Source organism: Haliotis asinina, chromosome 8 (genome assembly GCF_037392515.1).
Source record: "Haliotis asinina isolate JCU_RB_2024 chromosome 8, JCU_Hal_asi_v2, whole genome shotgun sequence".
Lineage (NCBI taxonomy): Eukaryota > Metazoa > Mollusca > Gastropoda > Lepetellida > Haliotidae > Haliotis > Haliotis asinina.
Window position 1 is genome coordinate 48440326 of NC_090287.1, and position 25561 is coordinate 48465886.

At 39.5% G+C, this 25561-nt stretch overlaps 2 protein-coding genes across 3 annotated transcripts in view; both read left to right on the forward strand.

The window, feature by feature from the left end:
- Positions 1 to 25561, forward strand: part of LOC137294654 (ral GTPase-activating protein subunit beta-like) — a 374261-nt gene that overhangs the window by 192581 nt on the left and 156119 nt on the right. The window lies entirely within an intron of this gene.
- The window catches only part of LOC137294986 (1-phosphatidylinositol 4,5-bisphosphate phosphodiesterase beta-1-like), a 133755-nt gene that overhangs the window by 73220 nt on the left and 34974 nt on the right, over positions 1 to 25561 (forward strand). For both annotated transcript variants that reach the window (XM_067826222.1, XM_067826223.1), the window contains exons 4-6: positions 11285 to 11425; positions 19822 to 19955; positions 20383 to 20467. In XM_067826222.1, the coding sequence (XP_067682323.1) occupies positions 11285 to 11425; positions 19822 to 19955; positions 20383 to 20467 (360 nt within the window). The remainder of the gene's footprint in view (positions 1 to 11284; positions 11426 to 19821; positions 19956 to 20382; positions 20468 to 25561) is intronic.

Genomic DNA, 25561 nt, shown 5'->3' on the forward strand with positions numbered 1-25561 from the left:
TGAGTAAGTAGCCTGCTGGGCAGTTCTGATCGCAATGCAGACAAACATTGTTTAAGCTGGATCAAAGATGGCTGCTTAAAGAGACTGTGATCGTTGTTGGTAGTCTGTCACCTGATCAGCAATCAGGCTTCTTTTAGGATGATGACTTTAGTCTATAAATGGCTTTTATAGCTCCTTCCTATGATTGTGACAATTACTGAGTCTTATGTATACAGCAGGAGGAGGCTATGGAATAAGATGAACCATTTTCCTCTCATATTCCAATAATTAGGATGGATATCGACTGGTCAGTTAAGCTGGTGTGTGTTTGGATGGATTTTGAGATGCCTGAGAGTGCAAATGTGAACATTCCTGGAAATGTGTTGCCATGTGATTGATCAATGGCTGCAGTGTTGCTTTCTACTGTTACAACCGATGTATTGATGAAGACGACCACACTGTGCCTGTTCCTGCTGCTTGATGTGCCCTCACACTTGAAATCATGCTGTTACAACCGATGTATTGATGAAGACGACCACACTGTGCCTGTTCCTGCTGCTTGATGTGCCCTCACACTTGAAATCATGCTGTTACAACCGATGTATTGATGAAGACGACCACACTGTGCCTGTTCCTGCTGCTTGATGTGCCCACACACTTGAAATCATGCTGTTACAACCAATGTATTGATGAAGACGACCACACTGTGCCTGTTCCTGCTGCTTGATGTGCCCACACGCTTGAAATCATGCTGTTACAACCGATGTATTGATGAAGACGACCACACTGTGCCTGTTCCTGCTGCTTGATGTGCCCTCACACTTGAAATCATGCTGTTACAACCGATGTAGTGATGAAGACGACCACACTGTGCCTGTTCCTGCTGCTTGATGTGCCCACACACTTGAAATCATGCTGTTACAACCAATGTATTGATGAAGACGACCACACTGTGCCTGTTCCTGCTGCTTGATGTGCCCACACGCTTGAAATCATGCTGTTACAACCGATGTATTGATGAAGACGACCACACTGTGCCTGTTCCTGCTGCTTGATGTGCCCTCACACTTGAAATCATGCTGTTACAACCGATGTAGTGATGAAGACGACCACACTGTGCCTGTTCCTGCTGCTTGATGTGCCCACACACTTGAAATCATGCTGTTACAACCAATGTATTGATGAAGACGACCACACTGTGCCTGTTCCTGCTGCTTGATGTGCCCACACACTTGAAATCATGCTGCTACAACCAATGTATTGATGAAGACGACCACACTGTGCCTGTTCCTGCTGCTTGATGTGCCCTCACACTTGAAATCATGCTGTTACAACCAATGTATTGATGAAGACGACCACACTGTGCCTGTTCCTGCTGCTTGATGTGCCCACACACTTGAAATCATGCTGTTACAACCAATGTATTGATGAAGACGACCACACTGTGCCTGTTCCTGCTGCTTGATGTGCCCACACGCTTGAAATCATGCTGTTACAACCGATATATTGATGAAGACGACCACACTGTGCCTGTTCCTGCTGCTTGATGTGCCCTCACACTTGAAATCATGCTGTTACAACCGATGTAGTGATGAAGACGACCACACTGTGCCTGTTCCTGCTGCTTGATGTGCCCTCACACTTGAAATCATGCTGTTACAACCGATGTAGTGATGAAGACGACCACACTGTGCCTGTTCCTGCTGCTTGATGTGCCCACACACTTGAAATCATGCTGTTACAACCAATGTATTGATGAAGACGACCACACTGTGCCTGTTCCTGCTGCTTGATGTGCCCACACACTTGAAATCATGCTGTTACAACCAATGTATTGATGAAGACGACCACACTGTGCCTGTTCCTGCTGCTTGATGTGCCCACACGCTTGAAATCATGCTGTTACAACCGATGTATTGATGAAGACGACCACACTGTGCCTGTTCCTGCTGCTTGATGTGCCCTCACACTTGAAATCATGCTGTTACAACCGATGTATTGATGAAGACGACCACACTGTGCCTGTTCCTGCTGCTTGATGTGCCCTCACACATGAAATCATGCTGTTAGAACCAATGTATTGATGAAGACGACCACACTGTGCCTGTTCCTGCTGCTTGATGTGCCCACACACTTGAAATCATGCTGTTACAACCGATGTAGTGATGAAGACGACCACACTGTGCCTGTTCCTGCTGCTTGATGTGCCCACACACTTGAAATCATGCTGTTACAACCAATGTATTGATGAAGACGACCACACTGTGCCTGTTCCTGCTGCTTGATGTGCCCTCACACTTGAAATCATGCTGTTACAACCTATGTAGTGATGAAGACGACCACACTGTGCCTGTTCCTGCTGTTTGATGTGCCCACACACTTGAAATCATGCTGTTACAACCAATGTATTGATGAAGACGACCACACTGTGCCTGTTCCTGCTGCTTGATGTGCCCTCACACTTGAAATCATGCTGTTACAACCTATGTAGTGATGAAGACGACCACACTGTGCCTGTTCCTGCTGCTTGATGTGCCCTCACACTTGAAATCATGCTGTTACAACCTATGTAGTGATGAAGACGACCACACTGTGCCTGTTCCTGCTGTTTGATGTGCCCTCACACTTGAAATCATGCTGTTACAACCTATGTAGTGATGAAGACGACCACACTGTGCCTGTTCCTGCTGTTTGATGTGCCCTCACACTTGAAATCATGCTGTTACAACCAATGTAGTGATGAAGACGACCACACTGTGCCTGTTCCTGCTGTTTGATGTGCCCACACACTTGAAATCATGCTGTTACAACCAATGTATTGATGAAGACGACCACACTGTGCCTGTTCCTGCTGCTTGATGTGCCCACACACTTGAAATCATGCTGTTACAACCTATGTAGTGATGAAGACGACCACACTGTGCCTGTTCCTGCTGCTTGATGTGCCCTCACACTTGAAATCATGCTGTTACAACCTATGTAGTGATGAAGACGACCACACTGTGCCTGTTCCTGCTGTTTGATGTGCCCACACACTTGAAATCATGCTGTTCACTTGCTGATGAAGTGAAGTTGAATGAAGCTGAATTATTGCAACCTGCTGATGACATTCCAGGTTGATGACTGTCACACAGGAGCTGATGTCAGTGCAGACTGATGACCAGTGAAATCCCTTAAAGTTCTGTAGGAAGAACTATTTTGGCACAATGCTGTAAACCCTTATTTACTACCAACACCTCTGAAGAGACATGGAGTCACATTAGCAACTAAAATGTCAGTGTGGCAATACTTGCCACTTACTGTCAAAGCATAATGTTTTCCAGTTACTTGTACAACATTTTTATGAATATCATGTTAAACACATAGTTTTGCATGTCATGATTGAAAGAACATTTTTTTGCATGCTAAGGAAAATTGTGTTATCTTAGAATTAAACTAGTTAATAATGAATGAGGAATTCGTCTCTCAAATGAAACTTGCCACTAAAAGAGGATTTGCCAGCTCAGCCTTTAATGGCCAACCGTTATTTAGAAGCCCAGCTGAATCGTTGAACATTTTTCCACAGATCCTATTTACCTGGAAACTAGCATTAGTGAAATGAAAACTCAACTGCATAAGCCATTTCTTTAAAGACAAATTCTTCGTAATTCAAATCTCTCTTTCTTGGCGATTTGTCCATTTGCTTCATTCTTTCTTTGAAGGTCAGTAGAATACTTTGTTATCAGGCATTTGCTGTGTGAATGATTGTGTGGATGTGTGTGGATCATACCAAGTTATTATTCGTGATCAAAATGCTAGTATTTGACCTGTTTCGAATTACCCCTGACATTGGTAGAATCCTGCATAATTTATTGAGATCAATTAATGCCACTGATGCAAGTTTACTTTGGAAGATTAGTCAAGGTTAAATATATTCATTTCTTCATGGAAACTTTACTTGAAGGTCATTTTGGATTAGATATTCATGTTACATGCCTATACCTGGCTGCAGGGAAAATCTTGAAATGAGATTTTAACTTACGATTTTAACTTATTTTAACTTACTCTTCCACCCACTTTTCCCAACTGTATGACTTTCGTCACGGACTAAAATATAATGATATTGAATATATTTGCAGCATGGTTAAGGTTCAACAAACCATATTTCATGTGTTTGAAAAAGGAGCTAAAGTCCATAAATGTGGGCCTTCCAGCCAATGAGCAGGTCATACACTTTGGTGGCTTCAGAAAATATTACTGGTCAGTTGTTACAGACAAAGAATATTTTCTTCTGAATGAATACTTTTTCCAGGACATCTAGCATGTCAAGTGAACAGTTGATTTTCTGGTACAAATTATTCTTTTCAAACAGATCTCAGGCCCCTTTTGAAAATCCGCTGAACCTTACAATCTGTGAACCTATATGCAGTTGTTGATTCTATTTTGGTCAAGAATAATTTCAGCCAATCATAAGATTCAGTGAAATGTATTCCCTGAAGGTGGCTTAGTGTTAAAGATAACAGAGCTAATAAGCTTCTTTGATAATTGTTTAAAATGGTTTCCTCTGGGGATGTTTTCGATGTTGTCCATTTTGAACATTTCCCCTTTATACTTGTCAGATGTTCATTATGTGTATTGATTAGCCAAAGACAAATAGAACTGTGTTCCCTAATCCTGTAATTCTGGCCACTGATGAGCTCTATGATAATTTGGCAATGAAAGCAAAATTGTATTTGGTCTATTGGTAATAACGTGTGATGTAAATAGTTTGGGTTTTGACTAGTTTATGAATACAGGGTCAGCTGGGTTGGCCTTGGCTGCTTGGTTAGCCTCAGCTGATTGCTTATTGATAATGGTAACCACTGACGCTGACCTGGGTTGCCGACAGCCATTTGGAAATCGGAGGTACCATTCCTTCTTTTGATGGTTTATGATTGTCCATCATGGAAGATTAATGGTCATATTTGAAGTTTCTTGTAAAGTATAAAATTGAATCTCCAGTTTTAAATGTTAAAGTACTATATGCTGTGGAATTACATTGTCACAATGTCTGGGCATAAATCCCAGCAGCTTGAATGTACTCCTGTTGAATCTGACAGTTTGAACGCATGGATGACTGCTGGAGTACCATTCTGTGTAGACATCAGATGTCAGTCTAGTCATAGACTGGAATCAGTGGATAACTGCTGGAGTACCAGTCTGTTTAGACACCTGCAGGCAGTCTGGACATAGTTCCGAACCAGTATATGACTGCTGGAGTACCAGTCTGTGTAGACACCTGCAGGCAGTCTAGTCATAGATCGGAACCAGTGGATGACAGCTGGAGTACCAGTCTGTGTAGACACTCGCAGTCAGTCTAGTCATAGATCGGAACCAGTGGATGACAGCTGGAGTACCAGTCTGTGTAGACACTCGCAGTCAGTCTAGTCATAGATCGGAACCAGTGGATGACAGCTGGAGTACCAGTCTGTGTAGACACTTGCAGTCAGTCTAGTCATAGATCGGAACCAGTGGATGACAGCTGGAGTACCAGTCTGTGTAGACACTCGCAGTCAGTCTAGTCATAGATTGAAACTAGTGGATGACAGCTGGAGTACCAGTCTGTGTAGACACCTGCAGTCAGTCTAGTCATAGATCGGAACCAGTGGATGACTGCTGGAGTACCAGTCTGTGTAGACACTCGCAGTCAGTCTAGTGATAGATCGGAACCAGTGGATGACTGTTGGAGTACCAGTCTGTGTTGACACCTGCAGTCAGCTCAGTCATATACTCAAACCAGAAGTTGTTGGTACTTCTTACTGACACCATTGGCAATTGGGCTTCTGCTCTCTTCATAGTAAGCTTAAACATGGATGCTATACACAGTAGGCATTGAGATTCCAAGATTCCAGCCCCAATCCAGTGACTGGCAAGGAAAGTTTCTTCATGGGTTTTTATGTGCTGCATTTGGCAAGTGTGCGCCATACATTCCACTCTGAGGGCCACTGATCATTGCAAGGGGCCATAAATTCAGCATAACTTGAAAATGATTGCAGCTGAATTAAACACTTTTTTCTTTGGGGATTTCATCAATAAATTTTCGTGTGCCAAGTTACTGATGGCAGTGCTGATCTAAATGTGGTTCACCTCAATAAGCTGGCTTCAGTGTGTGCTGGTATAGGCAATACACATGTGCTGCTAGATAAATATGGTCATCTTCAGTGTGATGTTACACCTCATGTCACATTACCTCACATTTACCTCGAAAAAGCTGATAACACATTTTAAGCAAAAATAGTTTGAAGATTTCAAATACTTTATTGATAAATTTCCTTGATAGAATTCATATTAACATGAAATGGCATGAAATACTAGTTGCCATTTCATTTCATCGTTCAGAAAAGTGAATGATAATTTTTTTTTTTGAAACTTCATACAAGGATTGGTCATTTCTTGTTGAGGCCGGTGCTGATGTTTGTTTCAGTAGAATAACATAAACATAACTTTCAACATGTTAATTAATTTCAATATATTTATCGCTAAAAGTAATTAAGACATGTCATACTAGTCAGTAGTGACTTAGTATATACAGAATATCTCCATGTCAACACACAAGGTAAGCTAGGTGTCTGTAAACTGCTAAATGTTCTGATTTCCTGAGATGAAGACTGCTTCATAACCAGCCATCCAGACTGTTGGTTTCACTGAGATTTTTTGCACTGTTAGTTATCACATTGTGTAAATCAGGTCACCTTGGCCCCAGCACAGTTTGGACACAGCTAAGACTTAAGCTGAACAAAATTCAATTTGATTTCCATGAAAATAGGTTTTTCCGCAAGGGTATTGGATCTGTATATGTTACGAGGGGGAGCAATTTTGGCCCAACTAATTTCTTGTTTTATTGGGTGATTCCCTCATATTGTGCATATGTATGGCAGGCTTGGGTGTTCATAACATGATTACTGAGCCATTAAAGGAATAGCTGCGTCAATTCTTCCATTAGGTTTCTGTCGGAATTTCCATATAAATGGATGACCAGTACGTTGTTGGCAGCCTTGACACATAAGAACAAGGGTGGGATTGTTACATCCTCCATATATCTGTCATACCAATAAAACATTTTGAAGCCAGTCCTAACCCTGTTGTAATTTATAAGTAACTGCTGTATTTGATGATGGCTTGTGGAGCATTTGACAAATAGTTCAGTGCTATTTGAGCAGACCTTTGGAAGTGTGTGGAAAAACATGGCAGCATGATCTTTTCGAGTGGTGTCAAGCAATCCTCAGCTGGATCAGGATGAAACAGTTTCAAGACTATTCATGATTTACATTCAGTCTATCTGTTTGATGAACAAGTAAATGTGTCTCAAAGTTCTGTATTGTAGTGTGTCTTGTCAAGTCATGATGAATATGGAGGAATTTGTCTGCTGAAAGTTCTTGGAACACTTTATCTTCTGTATCAAGATTTTCACCTTTCTATTTCAAGTGCTAAAAGATTGCCCATATTATTATGTGTGTCCCTAGGTGTAGTTTCCAGCTAAAGCTATGGTTCATATACATAGCTATATGCTCATAGCTACAGTGAAGTTATGGGTACCCAGTTACAGTAGGAGATGTTGAATCAGATCAGGTGGACATGCTATAGGACTGACTATCTTATGTGGCCTCTTGCCCTTAGAGGGAGATGACTTCTTTACCTTAGAGATTTAAATATTTACAGACCATCATAAAAACTGTGATCGATTGCTGAAATCTGCTGGAAGTGGAGAGAGCACAGTTAATCAGTGAAAGGAGGATGTGGAACAAATCAGTTTCTTCTAATACCACATATTTTCGGGAAATTTAAAGTGCTAGTGAATCAAAATTGTTTCTTAAAATAGCACCACAACATGAAATGGTCACCCCCTTATGTATGGTATATTGTAGGCAAAAACGAGTTGCTGAAGTGAGTGTTTAAAAGTGTACCTGAATCAATCTGAATTGATGTAAACTGAGGGTAATTATATTTCCTATTGATAACACATTTCAGGTGACCATCAATAGCCCCAATCAGCATATTGAGAAATTTATCAGGATGAACATGACATGGAATAGTGAAATTGTAAATTTGCAAAGTATGGTAATACTATTATTATTCAGCGTGATTGCTGCATTGGTAACATGCATCAAGACCTATACATCTACATTAAAGACTAAAGTGGCCTCATTAGAATTGAGAGATTGTGCTCTGCGCTTTTATTGCTCACTGATGTAAGGGAACCCTGTAACTGATCGATCACCATGAAGCCTAGAGGTCAGGCAGCCCTTCTGAGCCGTCAGTCCCTTGAATATGGTGCTTGCGTAATGGTGCTCAGAGCATTCGGTTAACATTCTACATGCTCACTTCATGCAACCTTGTTAAGCTATCTCACATAAGCAAGCACATCTTACAATTGGTATTTTTAGTAGTAACAGCATGGTATTCAATACATTGCATAGATCCAAGATTTCAACCTGCCCTGTTTTTTTCTTGAAACAGTTCTTCAAAGATTGTTATGTAAATGATACATCTACAGAATTTCTGCAACATGAAATTTCCTGTTTATGTGAGAGACAATTCTGGAGGGTTGTAAACTGTGTGTGGGTGTATACTTACATATGACCTCAGTTGTGGCACTCTGATGTGATACCGTATTTTAGCATTCAGTGTTCTGAATGTGTGGCACTCCAATGCGATGCCTTAGTTTAGTGTTCATTGTTCTGAATTTGTGGCACTCTGATGTGATGCCTTATTTGAGCATTCAATGTTTTGAATGTGTGGCACTCTGATGTGATACCGTATTTTAGCATTCAGTGTTCTGAATGTGTGGCACTCCGATGCGATGCCTTAGTTAAGTGTTCATTGTTCTGAATGTGTGGCACTCTGATGTGATGCCTTATTTGAGCATTCAATGTTTTGAATGTGTGGCACTCTGATGTGATACCGTATTTTAGCATTCAGTGTTCTGAATGTGTGGCACTCTGATGCGATGCCTTAGTTTAGTGTTCATTGTTCTGAATGTGTGGCACTCTGATGTGATGCCTTATTTGAGCATTCAATGTTTTGAATGTGTGGCACTCTGATGTGATACCGTATTTTAGCATTCAGTGTTCTGAATGTGTGGCACTCCGATGCGATGCCTTAGTTTAGTGTTCATTGTTCTGAATGTGTGGCACTCTGATGTGATGCCTTATTTGAGCATTCAATGTTTTGAATGTGTGGCACTCTGATGTGATACCGTATTTTAGCATTCAGTGTTCTGAATGTGTGGCACTCCGATGCGATGCCTTAGTTTAGTGTTCATTGTTCTGAATTTGTGGCACTCTGATGTGATGCCTTATTTGAGCATTCAATGTTTTGAATGTGTGGCACTCTGATGTGATACCGTATTTTAGCATTCAGTGTTCTGAATGTGTGGCACTCCGATGCGATGCCTTAGTTAAGTGTTCATTGTTCTGAATGTGTGGCACTCTGATGTGATGCCTTATTTGAGCATTCAATGTTTTGAATGTGTGGCACTCTGATGTGATACCGTATTTTAGCATTCAGTGTTCTGAATGTGTGGCACTCCGATGCGATGCCTTAGTTTAGTGTTCATTGTTCTGAATGTGTGGCACTCTGATGTGATGCCTTATTTGAGCATTCAATGTTTTGAATGTGTGGCACTCTGATGTGATACCGTATTTTAGCATTCAGTGTTCTGAATGTGTGGCACTCCGATGCGATGCCTTAGTTAAGTGTTCATTGTTCTGAATGTGTGGCACTCTGATGTGATGCCTTATTTGAGCATTCAATGTTTTGAATGTGTGGCACTCTGATGTGATACCGTATTTTAGCATTCAGTGTTCTGAATGTGTGGCACTCCGATGCGATGCCTTAGTTTAGTGTTCATTGTTCTGAATGTGTGGCACTCTGATGTGATGCCTTATTTGAGCATTCAATGTTTTGAATGTGTGGCACTCTGATGTGATACCGTATTTTAGCATTCAGTGTTCTGAATGTGTGGCACTCCGATGCGATGCCTTAGTTTAGTGTTCATTGTTCTGAATGTGTGGCACTCTGATGTGATGCCTTATTTGAGCATTCAATGTTTTGAATGTGTGGCACTCTGATGTGATACCGTATTTTAGCATTCAGTGTTCTGAATGTGTGGCACTCCGATGCGATGCCTTAGTTAAGTGTTCATTGTTCTGAATGTGTGGCACTCTGATGTGATGCCTTATTTGAGCATTCAATGTTTTGAATGTGTGGCACTCTGATGTGATACCGTATTTTAGCATTCAGTGTTCTGAATGTGTGGCACTCCGATGCGATGCCTTAGTTTAGTGTTCATTGTTCTGAATGTGTGGCACTCTGATGTGATGCCTTATTTGAGCATTCAATGTTTTGAATGTGTGGCACTCTGATGTGATACCGTATTTTAGCATTCAGTTTTCTGAATGTGTGGCACTCCGATGCGATGCCTTAGTTTAGTGTTCATTGTTCTGAATGTGTGGCACTCTGATGTGATGCCTTATTTGAGCATTCAATGTTTTGAATGTGTGGCACTCTGATGTGATACCGTATTTTAGCATTCAGTGTTCTGAATGTGTGGCACTCCGATGCGATGCCTTAGTTTAGTGTTCATTGTTCTGAATGTGTGGCACTCTGATGTGATGCCTTATTTGAGCATTCAATGTTTTGAATGTGTGGCACTCTGATGTGATACCGTATTTTAGCATTCAGTGTTCTGAATGTGTGGCACTCCGATGCGATGCCTTAGTTTAGTGTTCATTGTTCTGAATGTGTGGCACTCTGATGTGATGCCTTATTTGAGCATTCAATGTTTTGAATGTGTGGCACTCTGATGTGATACCGTATTTTAGCATTCAGTGTTCTGAATGTGTGGCACTCCGATGCGATGCCTTAGTTTAGTGTTCATTGTTCTGAATTTGTGGCACTCTGATGTGATGCCTTATTTGAGCATTCAATGTTTTGAATGTGTGGCACTCTGATGCGATGCCTTAGTTTAGTGTTCATTGTTGTGAATGTGTGGCACTCTGATGTGATGCGTTATTTTAGTGTTCAATGTTCTGAATGTGTGCCAGTGTGATGTGATGTCTTATTGTAGCGTTCAATGTGCTGAATGTGTGGCACTTCGATGTGATGCCATATTTTAGTGTTCAATGTTCTGAATGTGTGGCATTCCGTAGCTGGAATTTGTTGAGTGATTTCTGAAGGTATGGCACTATGACTTGGGGCACAGTTCTTATCATTAGTAAAAATAATAATGTACTATTAGAAATTTATCTGTTCTCTACTTGTTTGCTAAAATATGCTTTCCTTGCAGGATGCCAAACTGCGAGAATCGTTACAGAGCGGAGGAGGAGATGGATCGCTGGAAGATCGAACTCTTTCTGTCGTGACAGGCAGTGACATGTATAACATGGAAATGACAAACTTTGTGACGACATCGAAGGAAGTAGCCAAGGTATGTGTAAAGGTGACGCCATGACCTCATTTGTCTCAGAGGGACCACTCCACACAGCAAAGGATTCTACTCTCTCACCCTCATGACATGCCACTCTACTGACTACTTCAACTCAAAATTCTACACCACTCACCCAACAAGGCATACACCTCAACTCACTCACTCACTCATTCACACAAAATGCATTGCTCAACAGACAGGATACAACTCTACTCACGACATCCATCAGACACCACCTCTCATTCATCCAACATCTTCCTCACTTGAACATCCTCCATGGAAACAGACCTGGTCTTAATGGTGTCAGTTTCCTTCACATAAACTTGGTCATGAATTCAGATTGCTTCATGCTGCACTGATCTCTAACTTGCTTTCATGAGCATAATTCAATAACATTGAATTCATTTTGATTAGAACAGAAACAGTGCAAGTGTCTTCATCACTGTATTTCATTTTAACCCATTTAGAAATTCACCGTGCATCAGGAACGATGCCTTGCTTGTTTTGATGAGAATAATTTATGAATAACATGGAGACAGCTGACGTCTATTGATTATTCAATTCTGGCTTCTGAGCGTTTGAGAGACCAATCTCATTTGTCTGGTGTTGGGATACAATCTCTATCGACATACAGTGCCCCTCACTGGCGTTTCCTTAACGTATAGGGAGTACCACGACCTAATTATAGGTTAACGATCGTCATTTGATAAACTGAGATATTTCATTGACCCAGACAGTGGTCTTGACTGTCACGGGATACTTTATGAAATTGTCAGCTCTTCTGTGGTCCTTATCTTATTAGTAAGACCATATGATGTTTGGAGGCTTACAGTTTATTTTGTTACTCTTTACAAGGTGCAGTCTAAGTAAACTTAGTCTCAGTGTTATTCGTTACACTCCTCCACAGAGTCTAACAAAACCTAGTAGAAGGTCACGTCAGGTAGCCTTTGTTCGTCCAATGACCGTCCAGTCAAACGCGAGACGGTCAAATAGGTTTAACCAATCAGACAACAGCTACTATTTAGGGATCGGAGGGACTTTCAAAATATTGAGGTCACTGACACAGAACTCTCCACGAACAAAAATCCGCATATAACAAACACAATTAGTATATACGCTTTGGGGTTTTCAGGGGCACCATTTTCAGCGACTGTTTACTCACCGTTGTCATGGTTGTATGTATGCCGTGTGCATCACCCGGAAGCAAGTGTATGCTAAGTAGCATTCGGAATCGTTCGGTTACGATAAAAAGTTCAAAAGGTATGTGCGAATGTCCACTTTCGCGATGTGGTAAGCTGTGTTCTGATTGGTCAATCTCAAAGGTAACCTGATGCGACCTCCCATAAGGTTTTGTTAGACTCAGTAGTGGAGTGTAATGAAAAGTACTGGGAATAAGTTTACATAGACTGCAACACATTACATTTTTACATCACACTACAGCATTGTGACTGATGGACGTGGATGACATTCAGTAATAATGGTTCAGTGTGACTGGACAGTTATGTATGTTTCTACAGAACTTGCTTGTTTTAGATTGCTTGTTTGACATCAGTTCCTAGGTCTCATTAAAAGTTCAGAAACCTCAGGACATCAGTAACTAGGCCTCCCCAATTGTTGGATGTCATTAGGTTAGAGTCAGTAGCTGGACCTCAGTAACTTTGCCTCTCCAGTAGCTTTGTCCGATTAACTTGATTCTGGACCTCAGTAACTTCGCCTCAGTAGTTGGATGTCTGTTACTTGGCTTCATCAGCTGTTGGATGTCATTACCATTGCCTCATATGCTGGACTTCAGGACATTGGCCAGACAGGTACCTTGACCTCAGTAACTTGGCCTCCTCAGTTGATGGAGGTGTTTCACTTTGTGTCAATAGTTTGGCCTCAGTAAGTTTGTCTGAGCAGGTGGGCTGAAAAGTGTATGAAATGACCAGGGCCTAGCTCGAAACGTTATATTAGTACTACAACCATTCCAATCCTTATAATAACACACACCAAGGATAAGTGCAGAGTGCAAATTATGGATGTGGACAAGGATTGTGGACCAGTTATCCTGCCTTGTCTAGTGTCAGTACTATTATTATTATTTGCGTTTAACGTGCAGCAGGGGATATAGTATTATGTTCTGTCCGTCCGTACGTACAAATTGGAATACCTTAAGAACCATTCACTAGATTCTTTTCATATTTGGTACCTAGGTTCATCATAGTAAAAGACAGGTTTGGTGTCCTTTCACCTTCATTTCAAGGTCACAAGGGGATGTTAACCTTTTACCCTTGTTAGTGAGACACCTCAAGAACAGCGGGAGACTATGTTACCTCAGTGACAATGCTTGTTATTATCTATTCTCAAAATGTCCATAGCCCTTCTTAATGTATTGGCTACGAATAAAGTTAAGAATTCTTAGGACTATGGATGTTTCAACAATAAGGGCCCAGATTGTTGAAAGGCCAACACTACAGATGCATTATGCAAGAACGTTCTTAAAAACTATTTTCTCACTAATTGTAAGTCATACTGTCTTAATGTAGACATAAGTGTAGTCACTGTAAAAACTGTCAACCAATTGATGTTTGCCATGATTCTGGTAAATTTTGTTGTTACATGTTACCATAGGCTCATTTTCTAAGGCAGTTGATGAGGTCATGTGTGAACTGTCTTACTAGACATTGTAGTTGGTGAGAATATGATGTTTCCAGGGGATACTGGTGTGATATTGCTTCCAGGATCTGCTTCTTACATTGCTGGATCATGATAGGTGGTTTGTTGGCACTATTGCTGTTAAATGATACAGCAGCCTGTTTCTCATATCACTAACCTCAATCCTTTACACCACTAACCTTGCTTCCTGGCAACAGTTTGCATTGCATCACTGACTTTACTAACTGTTTCATGGAGATAAGATTGGTAAGATAAGATATTGTCTTGCTAGGGACATTTGTCTTGCATTGAAAGAGCCAATACAAACCATGTAACAACGAATAATTTAAAGTATTATGTACACAATGTCAAGCTTGTCAGAATATAATGATGAATTATAACATAATCAAAGTACATGATATAATAATCACTCATGCCTCATCATAGATTTCACTATTACAATTTGGGAAGAAGATTAAGAAGTTTTATGCTGTATGGGACTAATGATTTTGAAGTTCTGTTAGTTTTGTAATACATGATTTTGAAATGGCCACCAGAAGGCAGAATAATAACATTAATTTAAAAGGTGTGATGGATCTGATTGAATGGGCAGAGCTTTCTTCTTAAATTTTGACTCATATTGAAAAAGTAGAGGTTTGAATTTGAAGAAAGGTTTACAATTTTGTCAGGTTTGTTTTGTGAGTAAGAGGAAGATTGCCATATCATGCATGAAAGCAGAAAGTTTAAACACTATAAATGAATGTTTGGTAGAATAGTTTTAAGATATTAGTGTTTGCATTAAATGATCACAATTTTCACAGAAAGAAAAGCCACTGTTGTGCTTTCCCATGTAAACGATGTGAATTTGATTTCCATGAAAGTTTATTATCAATGATAGCACCCAGATATTTATACTCTTCTACTGTGTCAGTTATCATTTACTTTGTTTTGTTTATGTACAGTGAGGAAATTATCTTTGCACCATGAAGTAAACTCATCAATGTCTTCCTATACTCTAACTCTGACTGGCAAATTCTTTCATCTACAACAATAAAAAAAGTAATGTAAGTGACCTTCATGATTTCCGACTGGCCCATCAATGACTGATTACATCTTGCATATTTTGTTAGCATTGCAGTAAAGGTTGCAAAGATGTTTGAATAGATGTGTGCATTGAGTGTTTACTGAGAAGTATCAGCCTCTGGTTTGGGTAATGATAGCTCTGTTCCTTCTGGTGAAGGCTTTGTTTGACTAATGTGTGTATGTTTTCTGCATATAGCGGTTTTGGACTAGTATATACAGAAGTGTAAATAATCAGTGCTAACTTTGATGTAAAGACATGGTTTGTTTTGATGTAGTTATTCTGTCTGCAGTCCAGACTACCAGTTGTGTGACTGCCATTTTTTATGAAAGTCGCTGTGGCTTTTTTTGTGTGCTGGATGGGACTCAACCCTAAAGAATCTGTACTTATATGTATAAGTTATAACATGTTACGTGAATATGATAGTTCAGCTGGAGTATGGACAGTAGGAGAATCATTCAAACTTGGAAATGTAAATGCACTGCATTGTAGGTTTATAATATATGAAAAAATACTTGTCCTGAGCATTTGTACAGACAATAAGCAGATGCAGGACTGATTTCGGGTTTAGACAGCGACAATAATGTATGAACTGAAGCTGAAATTATCGATACCATGGATATGACTCTCAATGTATCATGTTGGTACTTCCTGCATCAGTGTTTGTCATGTCTGCCGCGACAGGAGGAGATTAATTGAGGGGAAAACCCACATCACGACAGGCACTGAGATCACACACAGGAGACTTTCGTAGGAGTTGACCGAGATGTTCCTGCATCTAAATCGCCACCTTCTCTGGGAGACCAGACCACTAGAGCATCGCATGATTTCAATGAGTCTGCCGTTTGATTGATTGCTCTTCCTGGTTTCATTCTCAGCTAGGCTCATTCGTAATCTTCATTTTAAGGATTTGATAGTTTAGTTCTCTCCTGATGTCTGCTTTAGGTTTACCGTTAAAGACATACTCCCGGTACTTCTGGCACAGCCTTGCCTGCAACAGAACACGTACTTGGTGTTGGGAGTAAGGATGTCTTGCTGCTGTCTCTGTAAATCTCACTGACTTCACTGATAAGGCACATTATTGGTGCAGGTGTTTATTATGTGATAAATGTTAGTTGTAGTGATGTGGGATAGGTATGTCAAGTTACAATATTAAGTAGCTGTCAAAAGAGTACAATTATAGTAAGACTTGAACATACATTAAATGCAAGATTTAATACAACACTGAATAATTCAGACAGGTTTCTTTTGTATCATTGGTGTGATTTCCATGGAAGTATTCAGTTTTATGTCTTCATTAACATATGTACTGAAAATAATACAGTCAGATACTCTAGCTTTGTTGGGTTTACTTGCAGAAGGTGCAACTGTTGATTTGAGGGATAAGCATGATCATTGGAGTGTTAAAGTCTTTAGGAAGAAATCAATTCTTTCATACATTATTATCTATTCATTTATTAAGGAGGATGTTATACCTCAATATATTATTGACTGATGGGAATGATCTGAGATAAGGTTGGGAGAAAAGATGAATGACCCTGACCTTTGAAATTCACAGCCCAAGTTGTATTTCCTGCAGCACAACCTCTACCAGGTTACATTCTAGCACTGTGGAAAACTCATCTGGAAAAAAATTTATTCATTGTGATGAGACATAAAAGACAGTTGTAATTATTCATCCAAGTAAAAGTTTGCTTGGTATGTTGCGAACCACTGCCCAATGGCTTGATGTGGCATCTCAAATGTCTGGAATCCCAATTTTTTTTTGTCAGTGAATGGTATGTATAGGCAGACGGAAGTGGGCAGACGGTCAAAATAGAGCAGATGCTCAAAGTAGAAAGGGCACAAAGCAAGGAATGTATGTTAGATGAATTGTGGATGAGAATTGATCAAAGTAGAAAGGGCACAAAGCAAGGAATGTATGTTAGATGAATTGTGGATGAGAATTGATCAAAGTAGAAAGGGCACAAAGCAAGGAATGTATGTTAGATGAATTGTGGATGAGAATTGATCAAAGTAGAAAGGGCACAAAGCAAGGAATGTATGTTAGATGAATTGTGGATGAGAATTGATCAAAGTAGAAAGGGCACAAAGCAAGGAATGTATGTTAGATGAATTGTGGATGAGAATTGATCAAAGTACATAAAACAGTTGCAGGGAAGTTAAGTGTGACTAGATGATGACATTGTTTGTCACTTTGATGAGGAATATTTCTACAAGCACTGTGAGACCTGCATGTTTATGTCAATTCTAAGGTGTAGACTTGAATGTGTCCCATAGCTTAGAATGACATGCATTCATTTTAACTTGATTAATGAATTGGTAGAATAACCTATGACATTAAGTTGCCGTAAATGACTGATAGATTGATGATGATGATGATGATGATGATGATGATGATGATGATGATGATGGGTTAAGCAATATATTTTCTTACGTAACTCACAGTTGCTGACTGCAACACATGACTGAATTAAAGAAAATCTCTGTTCCTTCATAAAAAGGTTTGGCTGTTGTGATGTAAGTGAAGAGCAGCTGAATCCATGGCATTGACTGGCTGATCAAGCATATTCCTCAGGGAAACTTCAGCACACAAAGTACATATAGTCGTGTGACAGAAGTTGTTTTCTCACTGGCAGATGATAGAGTTGTAAGAAGTTCTTCATTATTGCACAGATTGTATGGTTGACTTTTGGTTTTTGTGTTAATGGTGGATTAAGATGTCATTGAAATGAGTATGGTAGACATTATTGCTCCTTTGCTCTCTAATCCTCCATGTTGAGTCATTTCTTCAATCTGTCAATGTTTATTATTAATCTCACCTGATTTACCTGTAACAGTTGTGCTGTGATGATCAACTGATAAATGTAAGTTGAATGGCTTCATCTGTATGTCAATACACAACAACCTACTCCCATAAGGAAAACAGTTTCTGTGATATTAGAAATATTATTGTCTCATACCTTTTTTCTGACAGTGTGTTAAGTTCTCAGAACAAAGTATAGCAAGGGAATATGATACCCATGCGTTTCTGTTAACCTGGACTGTCATTCCCCTGAGCAGCCAGTGCCCTGATATGGTCTACATAGTGGCAGTTTCCATGTATTATATCAGGTGTAACAATATAGCTCTACTAACACAGAATTTCGCTTTTCTTTTGTGGGTGGTAAGTATTATGTTTGTGTGTAAAACTCGATTTAAAATATCCCAGGATCCCAAATGGACAGTTCCCGATGGAAGGATATGATACATCAAACCCCATGGTGACATATGTCTCTGCAAAGCTGCTTTCAACACTAAACTTGTATTTTTGAAAGAAGCTTCGGCTCTGAGAGGGAAATGAGGAGTTGTGCTGATTCTTGACTACTGTCATGGGTGTTAATGGCTTGAATTTTCTATCCAACATGTACAGGTGGCAAGTCATCCTTTGTACAGCAGTTCACCGCCAAAATTACCTACCTTTATGGAACTGATCACTGTGTTGAAGTCCCTGTTTCACCCTCATTATTATCAAATTGACTGTCACACTTTTAGGTGTCCCTTTCCACATAAAGCTGACAAAATATGATGTATTAAGATACAGTGTGGCAAACAATCCATTCGGTAACACTGTCTTGACACACAGACCTTGTTGTTGGCCTGCAATATCACCAGTATGTGATGGAGTAGCTTGGTTTCTGCCAACTTCAGATATTACTAGTTGCAGAATTCCTTTGCTACCGCCAGCATGCAAATGTGTCAGTTGTGTACACTTCAATGCTAGATTGTGAAGTGACAATCAATTTGCTTTCATATGTTAGTTTGTGTTAGTGTGATTCTGATGAGACGTCAGAGGCCAGTATATATTGACCAAGATTGTGGGAGCTGGAGAGGATCTTACAGTTTACACATACGTAGATATTCAAAGCTAACATCATCTTTTCATTCTTTTTCAAATATATTTTGTTTATCGGGTGAACATTGTAATTTATTTTTCATCATTAGGCAAAACATGTTGATTCCTCTTATAAGATAGACAATATTTTAGATATCCCTGGATGACAAGATAGACCCAGCAATCAGCATATCAATTATTCAGTTTACTAACCTGTTTTTCAATTAAGGAGCAGAGCTTGCAAATTATTAAATATTTTTTAGTTAAATGTTCTGTGTATATCAGTCAGGTAATTAGCTGATGCCTTTTGATATTTTGGGTTATTACAAATACTGAACAGCATTATATTTTCTTTCTCTGAACTGAAGGTATCCATGGCAAGAAACCAAAACAGGGGTATAAGTAGCCGAACTCAATAGGTATGAATTGCAAATGTCAATACGTCCATCATGAGGCAGACATTTCTGTCAATTCCAAAAAGAAGTAAAAATCTGTGAATAATATTTTCCCTGAAATGGCAAAGTCTGTTCATTCTCCATCTGGCCAATATGTGTGCATATTTTGCTCTTAGTGTTGGTCCTTTTGTTGACTATGTCTTGATGAACAATTAGGATCTTCAAATCCGTAATATCCCTTGGTAAACATCCTTGGCATTAGCAGTAGTGCAAGAGGTTTTACAAAGGTGGTAACTCTGGTCTTCAGCCATTCTCCCTCACTTCTGTTCCATTAAGCTGACATAGGTGATGTTACCGAATGACTTGTCTTGTCAACTCACTCACTCACTCAATTTATGTTGGTTGTTTACAGGAATGGGCAGAAGAGCTGTTACAATACTCAACCAATCTCCTGGCAATCAATGGCAGCTCCTTGTCATTCCTGGAAAAGGCATACACTCGCATCAGCTACATCCAAAGCCCGGATGGAAAGATTCCCACAAAAAAGTAAGACAAACATATCTGCATAGGAGAAACTACAGAAACGTCAGTGAGTTGTTGATGGTGCCACAGATGTTGTGCTCATTCAGGTTTATGCTGATGTCTGTCTCCATTTCACCAACACCAATAGGATTCCAGTGGTCAGATTTGCAATAGTAGAAAACTACACTGAATTAGTATACATATAATTTTCTTTAATTAAAGTGATCTGAAAAAAGGTTGTGCAATTGCACGTATAGGACTGGCAAATCTGGCTGAAATTGGAGTTGCTCCTCATTCCTAGAAAGGACAAACTTGAATGGCCTAGTAACATTGTTTTCTTTCTCAATGGAACCTTAAAGTATATCTCCGAGATTGAACCCAAGTTTAATTAAGTGTAGATAAATCTGAATAAAATGGCTCTGCTTTATCACATACTTCCTCTTATTACTAGTATCCTGAAGATGATGGCACAGAACCGAGATGACCGGCGGCGTGTAGAGAAGGCTCTGGAAGCTGCAGGATTCCCTACAGAGAAGGTGGGTACTACAGGGTGGGCTTGGGTAGCACATGGTAAATGTGGTTAGTGGATTTGTTTAATACAGGGTGGTTGTGGGTGGTACAGGGTAGATGGAAATACCCATTGATATAAACTTATCTCTAAAAATTCAGCTACCGCTAAAAGCTGTATATGTGGTTATGGAATCTAATATACAGTGTATTAGTGGAAGATTGGTGGACAAATTACGATGTCAGTCTAGGTTATTTTGAGTTCCTGTGTTGAATTTCAAGAAAATTTTCAGTTTCTGTGAGTTATGTAGTGATTGAGCAATATGCAAAATTGATTTTAGGCAATTTGCAAATGCTGAAAATGAATGCATATTATGAAGACGGTGTAAACGCCTATAGGTCAAATAGTTTTGACATACATCCAGAATGTTTCATGAAATCAAGCAAATAAAGAGGTGTATGCCATGTTTCCATTCCTAATGGAGGATTGTGTTGTGGCCTGTGATGATACATGGGATGTGAAGTGTGTTACGTATAGGAGAAAACATGCCTCTGAGGTTTTGGTAGACAATGGAAGATTGTAAGGGAGAAATTTCCTGACCACAATGGTTTTACATTGTCTACCAAAACCGAGAAGTGATTTTTCTAACTAATATGCTGTCAAAGTTGGACAATTACAATGTAGATGATCTTTGAAGGAAGCTACATAACTGTAACTGAACCCCACTTTTTCGTCAGCCCGGTGGCAGTGTGGTAGAGCGTCTCTCTACAAATCTTGCTAGGGAAAACATTTCCACTTTGAGCTTAGTCTTGAATTAAATTCTTGTTTTCAAACACTCATTGATTGTTGATATTCATATAGAGTTCGGAAAAGATGATTGCAGAAAGTAAAACCTGGGAAAAGATCTTTCTAGCAAAAAGTAAAACCTGGGAAGAGGTCTTACTAACAAAAAGTAAAACCTGGGAAGAGGTCTTTCTAGCAAAAAGTAAAACCTGGGAAGAGGTCTTTCTAGCAAAAAGTAAAACCTGGGAAGAGGTCTTTCTAGCAAAAAGTAAAACCTGGGAAGAGGTCTTACTAACAAAAAGTAAAACCTGGGAAGAGGTCTTTCTAGCAAAAAGTAAAACTGTCCCTACAAAACAAAAATCAAATGCAGTTATTCTGGGAAAGCAAGAGATGACCTAATATATAGTGAGAAGCAAACTTCAGGTTTACATGTTTCTGTTGATGGTAAAACATTCGATTCATAAAAATTAACCTCACATAATTTCTCTGTTTCATCTTTGGTCTGAGAAAAAATACATAAATTAGAGATAAACCTACTGTGTTTGAAAATCAGAGACATGCTGTACTGAACTGATGGTGAACAAGTATTCCAGATGAAACGTCACGCTATGCGTTTTGTTTGCCGTGACCATGGTCACACAATAATAGAATCATCTGACCTACTTATTTTCTTGGAAGTAGATCTGTGCAACAGTTTGAAATGACGGATGAGCCAGTGTTTACATTTTTCGAAAAGTTTCAAATTTGACGTGAGGGTGGACAATACTTGACTGGCTGTCGTATCAGAACCCTCCAGAATCGAAGAGTAGATCCTTTTCTGATAGACCTATGACTGTAACTCACAAAAAACTGTTGATTGTTATGATCGGCGACTGTTGATCGTGCTTTCATGTACTTGCCTTCACCCAGACATGTGATGAAAGAGGACAGTGCCGCTTTGTCAAAATGTATGTACATGCAACTAACTTGGGATTCCTTGAAACTGTGAGGCCAAGGTTTTTTCAAAGTGTACAAACATAACAGCCTTGCAGGTAAAACGCCATCGCAGAACTCTAGAGGTACAATTTTTTACGTACATTATTCTGAACAATGCACAACGGGACATGATGGAGAATGAGTAGCATAAATCTGGTGTTTCGCCAGACTGTCATCTTGCAAATTTCCCATGGTAAACAGAAACAAATATACCATTTTCCAGGTAGGTAAATGTTTACTAATGTTTTGTGTAGATAGGGGTGTATTGTTGCAAGGCGTTCTGATTTATATGCTAGATACTGTTTTTGTAAGGGGCTCTGTATTGTAACTGAATATTTTCATAATAGACCGTAATATGATAGTGAAATTCCCAGATAATTGGTGGAGGAAAAATGAGATAATTGTATTTTTTGAGTTTTAATAAATTTTTTACCCTCATTTCCATCACGTCTGTTGTGTTGGTATCAGTCATGTTGGTGGTCAAGCTGAAGTAGTGTGACCGTGTTGTATATTCATATGTAGTGACGCGCCTGTTAAATCAGACACATTTCAATAAAAAAAAGGTCAATTTGTATTTGTGGAAAATTCCAAAGTCTGTGTCAAAATCCATGGAGTTGTTTTTACAATCCGCCATCATTGTGATCAAATGAAGTAGTTCTCTCAATATGCGCAGTGAAATGACCTAAAACCAGATGAGCATCAATCCAGAATTGATGCCATCTGATTTTTCTGAACAACTCATTAGAATCCAATATTTTCTTGAGTCATGGTAGAATAAACAATAATTAGACTGACTTTAGGTCTTGCACAAGTCTGCATAAATCTAGTAAAGTTTCATTGCTAATTCCTGTTTTACAAATGAGTATTGGCCCAGATGTAAGAAGGTTTAAGGGTCCCTAGCTGATATTGGACCTTTTCTGATTGATTTTGTCCAAAAATACGCTTCCCTAGGTAAATATGTTGGGGGAAAAGTGAATTACCAGTTGACCATAATGTTAGAATGACCACATATTGCCTATATTCAGTACTATGGATTTCACGTTATATCATATGATATGGAAGACATGTCACAGTTCCTAACACTGAAACACTCTTCTACAAAATCAATGTCCACCACAAGTGTGGCCAGATAGGACCTTGTTAACTTCTTATGGGTGTGTCAGGCCTTGTTATATTAATCGAACCAACCGATTGATTTGGCCATAAGAAGCTTTATGTGGCAGATGAAAACAAGTCTGTGGCCAGGAGCCATGTCACCATACCTGGGATACAGCCAGTTGGGATGCAACGCCCATTTGGATCCTTGGGGACCAACACTACCAATTAGGATTTGGTAGTGACTGGTTTCAATGACCTTATCACAATAACGTGCATCTGGGCAAGATGAACAGCTTGTTTGACGTGGATATTCCAAATGCATAAATCATTCAGATTTTGTAATTGGGTAAACTGAGAATTAGTTAAAATTCTAAAATACTGTTCATACACATTCTATACACTTGCATTATAAGTTCAAGTTGAATTGTACTACAGGAAAATAAATGTAACAAAATGCTAACTTAAATAAGTAGTGCCTCCAGAACATTTTTATCCCTCAGCATGTAATGTGGGAAGATATAGCTGATGCCTCATCTGTCAGTCTGTGACCCTTTTTGTTTCCAGAGCATAAGTCAAAAACGTTCAATATTTTTAGACCAGACTTGGTGGATATAATAAACTGAAAGCAAGGTTGTGCCTTTTGCTATTTACAGATTTTTGGTATTTTTTTTTTCCCAGTTTCCATGGAAACAATTCTGACTTAGTCTCAAAAGGGAGGGATGGGCTTCATTTCTGGAAGGCAACTCGAAAACCATTTGATATCTTTCAACAAATGTTAGCTGATACATAAGACAGATCTTGAAGTGATGCCTTTTGCAGATATATGGAACTTATATTTTTTATGATTTTTATGGAAACGATTCAAACTGAGTCTAAAAAAACATCAAGTAACTGTCAGATGATTTGTCCTTTCAAATATGTTAGGGGCCGGGGGGGATATGTCATCTTCTGATGACTCTTGTTGTAAGAACTCAGCATTTTCATGTTTTTGACACAAGACAACAGTTTTGCTCGAGTGATATTGAGGTTACATATTTACTAGAACAGGTTGTACTCTACCATTAGTTTCATAAGGTCCATAGTGTTTATACTGATCAGTATTATAGGAAAATAAAACTTTGATTAAGGTCAGAATTCAGTATGTCCTGTGCGGGAATTTATTCCAACTTGACTTGAAATTTTGTGATTTGTCCATGTAGTCTTCTTGAATGTTGCCTATGTCTAAGGTTGTCCTGATTAACAAGGATGTTTTTACACCTCTTTTAGCAATATTCCAGCAATATCATAGCAGGGAACACCAAAAATGGACCTCACACATTGTATACATGTGGGAAATTGAACCCAGACCTTCAGTGTTACAAGCAAATGCTTTAACTACTAAGCTACCCTACCGTCCCTTGGGCTTGTTGTAATGACTTGTGTATTGTGTCTAAAGGGGAGATCTGCCTTGTGGCCTTCGATCAGGCCAGTCCCATGTGCCAGAAGCAGGTCCACAACATTCTTTAACACCCACTAGCAACTGTCTAGAGCTACGTCTGCAGAGCAGCGAAGTGTGCAGGGAAGAACTGAATAGTTATGGCCTCAAGTGATGCCAGGAACTGTGGTGTGGAGTCCCTGATTCACCACAACATGCCATGATTGTATACACACTGCTCTGCAGCCAATACTGTCCAGGTCCTATCTCACTGGAGATGCAGTCGACATGCTACTGAAGTTGTGTTAGACCATAGATATTTGTTGTTTGTTGTAATTCTCAAGTGCTAAAAGCACTTTCATCTTGAGTTATTTCAATCATGGCTACTTCATTCTTATATCCTTCCCAGAATTCAGTTAATGTCCAAGGCATAATCCTTTGCCTGTCATCACATGAGGTAAAAAAATCATTGCCAATTTATCTCTATTATATGCCAAAACCCAGGCCACTCTCATAGTGAAAGTGTTGCCTAGGTCTGCTCCAGCAATACAAGGAAGTGGTCAACACTGTTCACCTGCACTACTGCAGGATTTCTTCCTCCATTCTGATAACATGGTCTGTAACTGACCATTCTTCAAATCAGAATTAAAAGGCAGGAAGCCATTCTTTTGATAAACGATAACTGAACCTTATCCAGCACTAAAAGGGGTTGATTGGTAAATCTTACAATCATACCTTCTCTCTAATGTTGATAAAGACCTTTGATTTTAACACAAAGTATCAACTGTATCTCCACAAGAAGAGGTTCCTTATTCTTTCAGTTGTTTAAATGCAGTGACTGAGGACAACTTC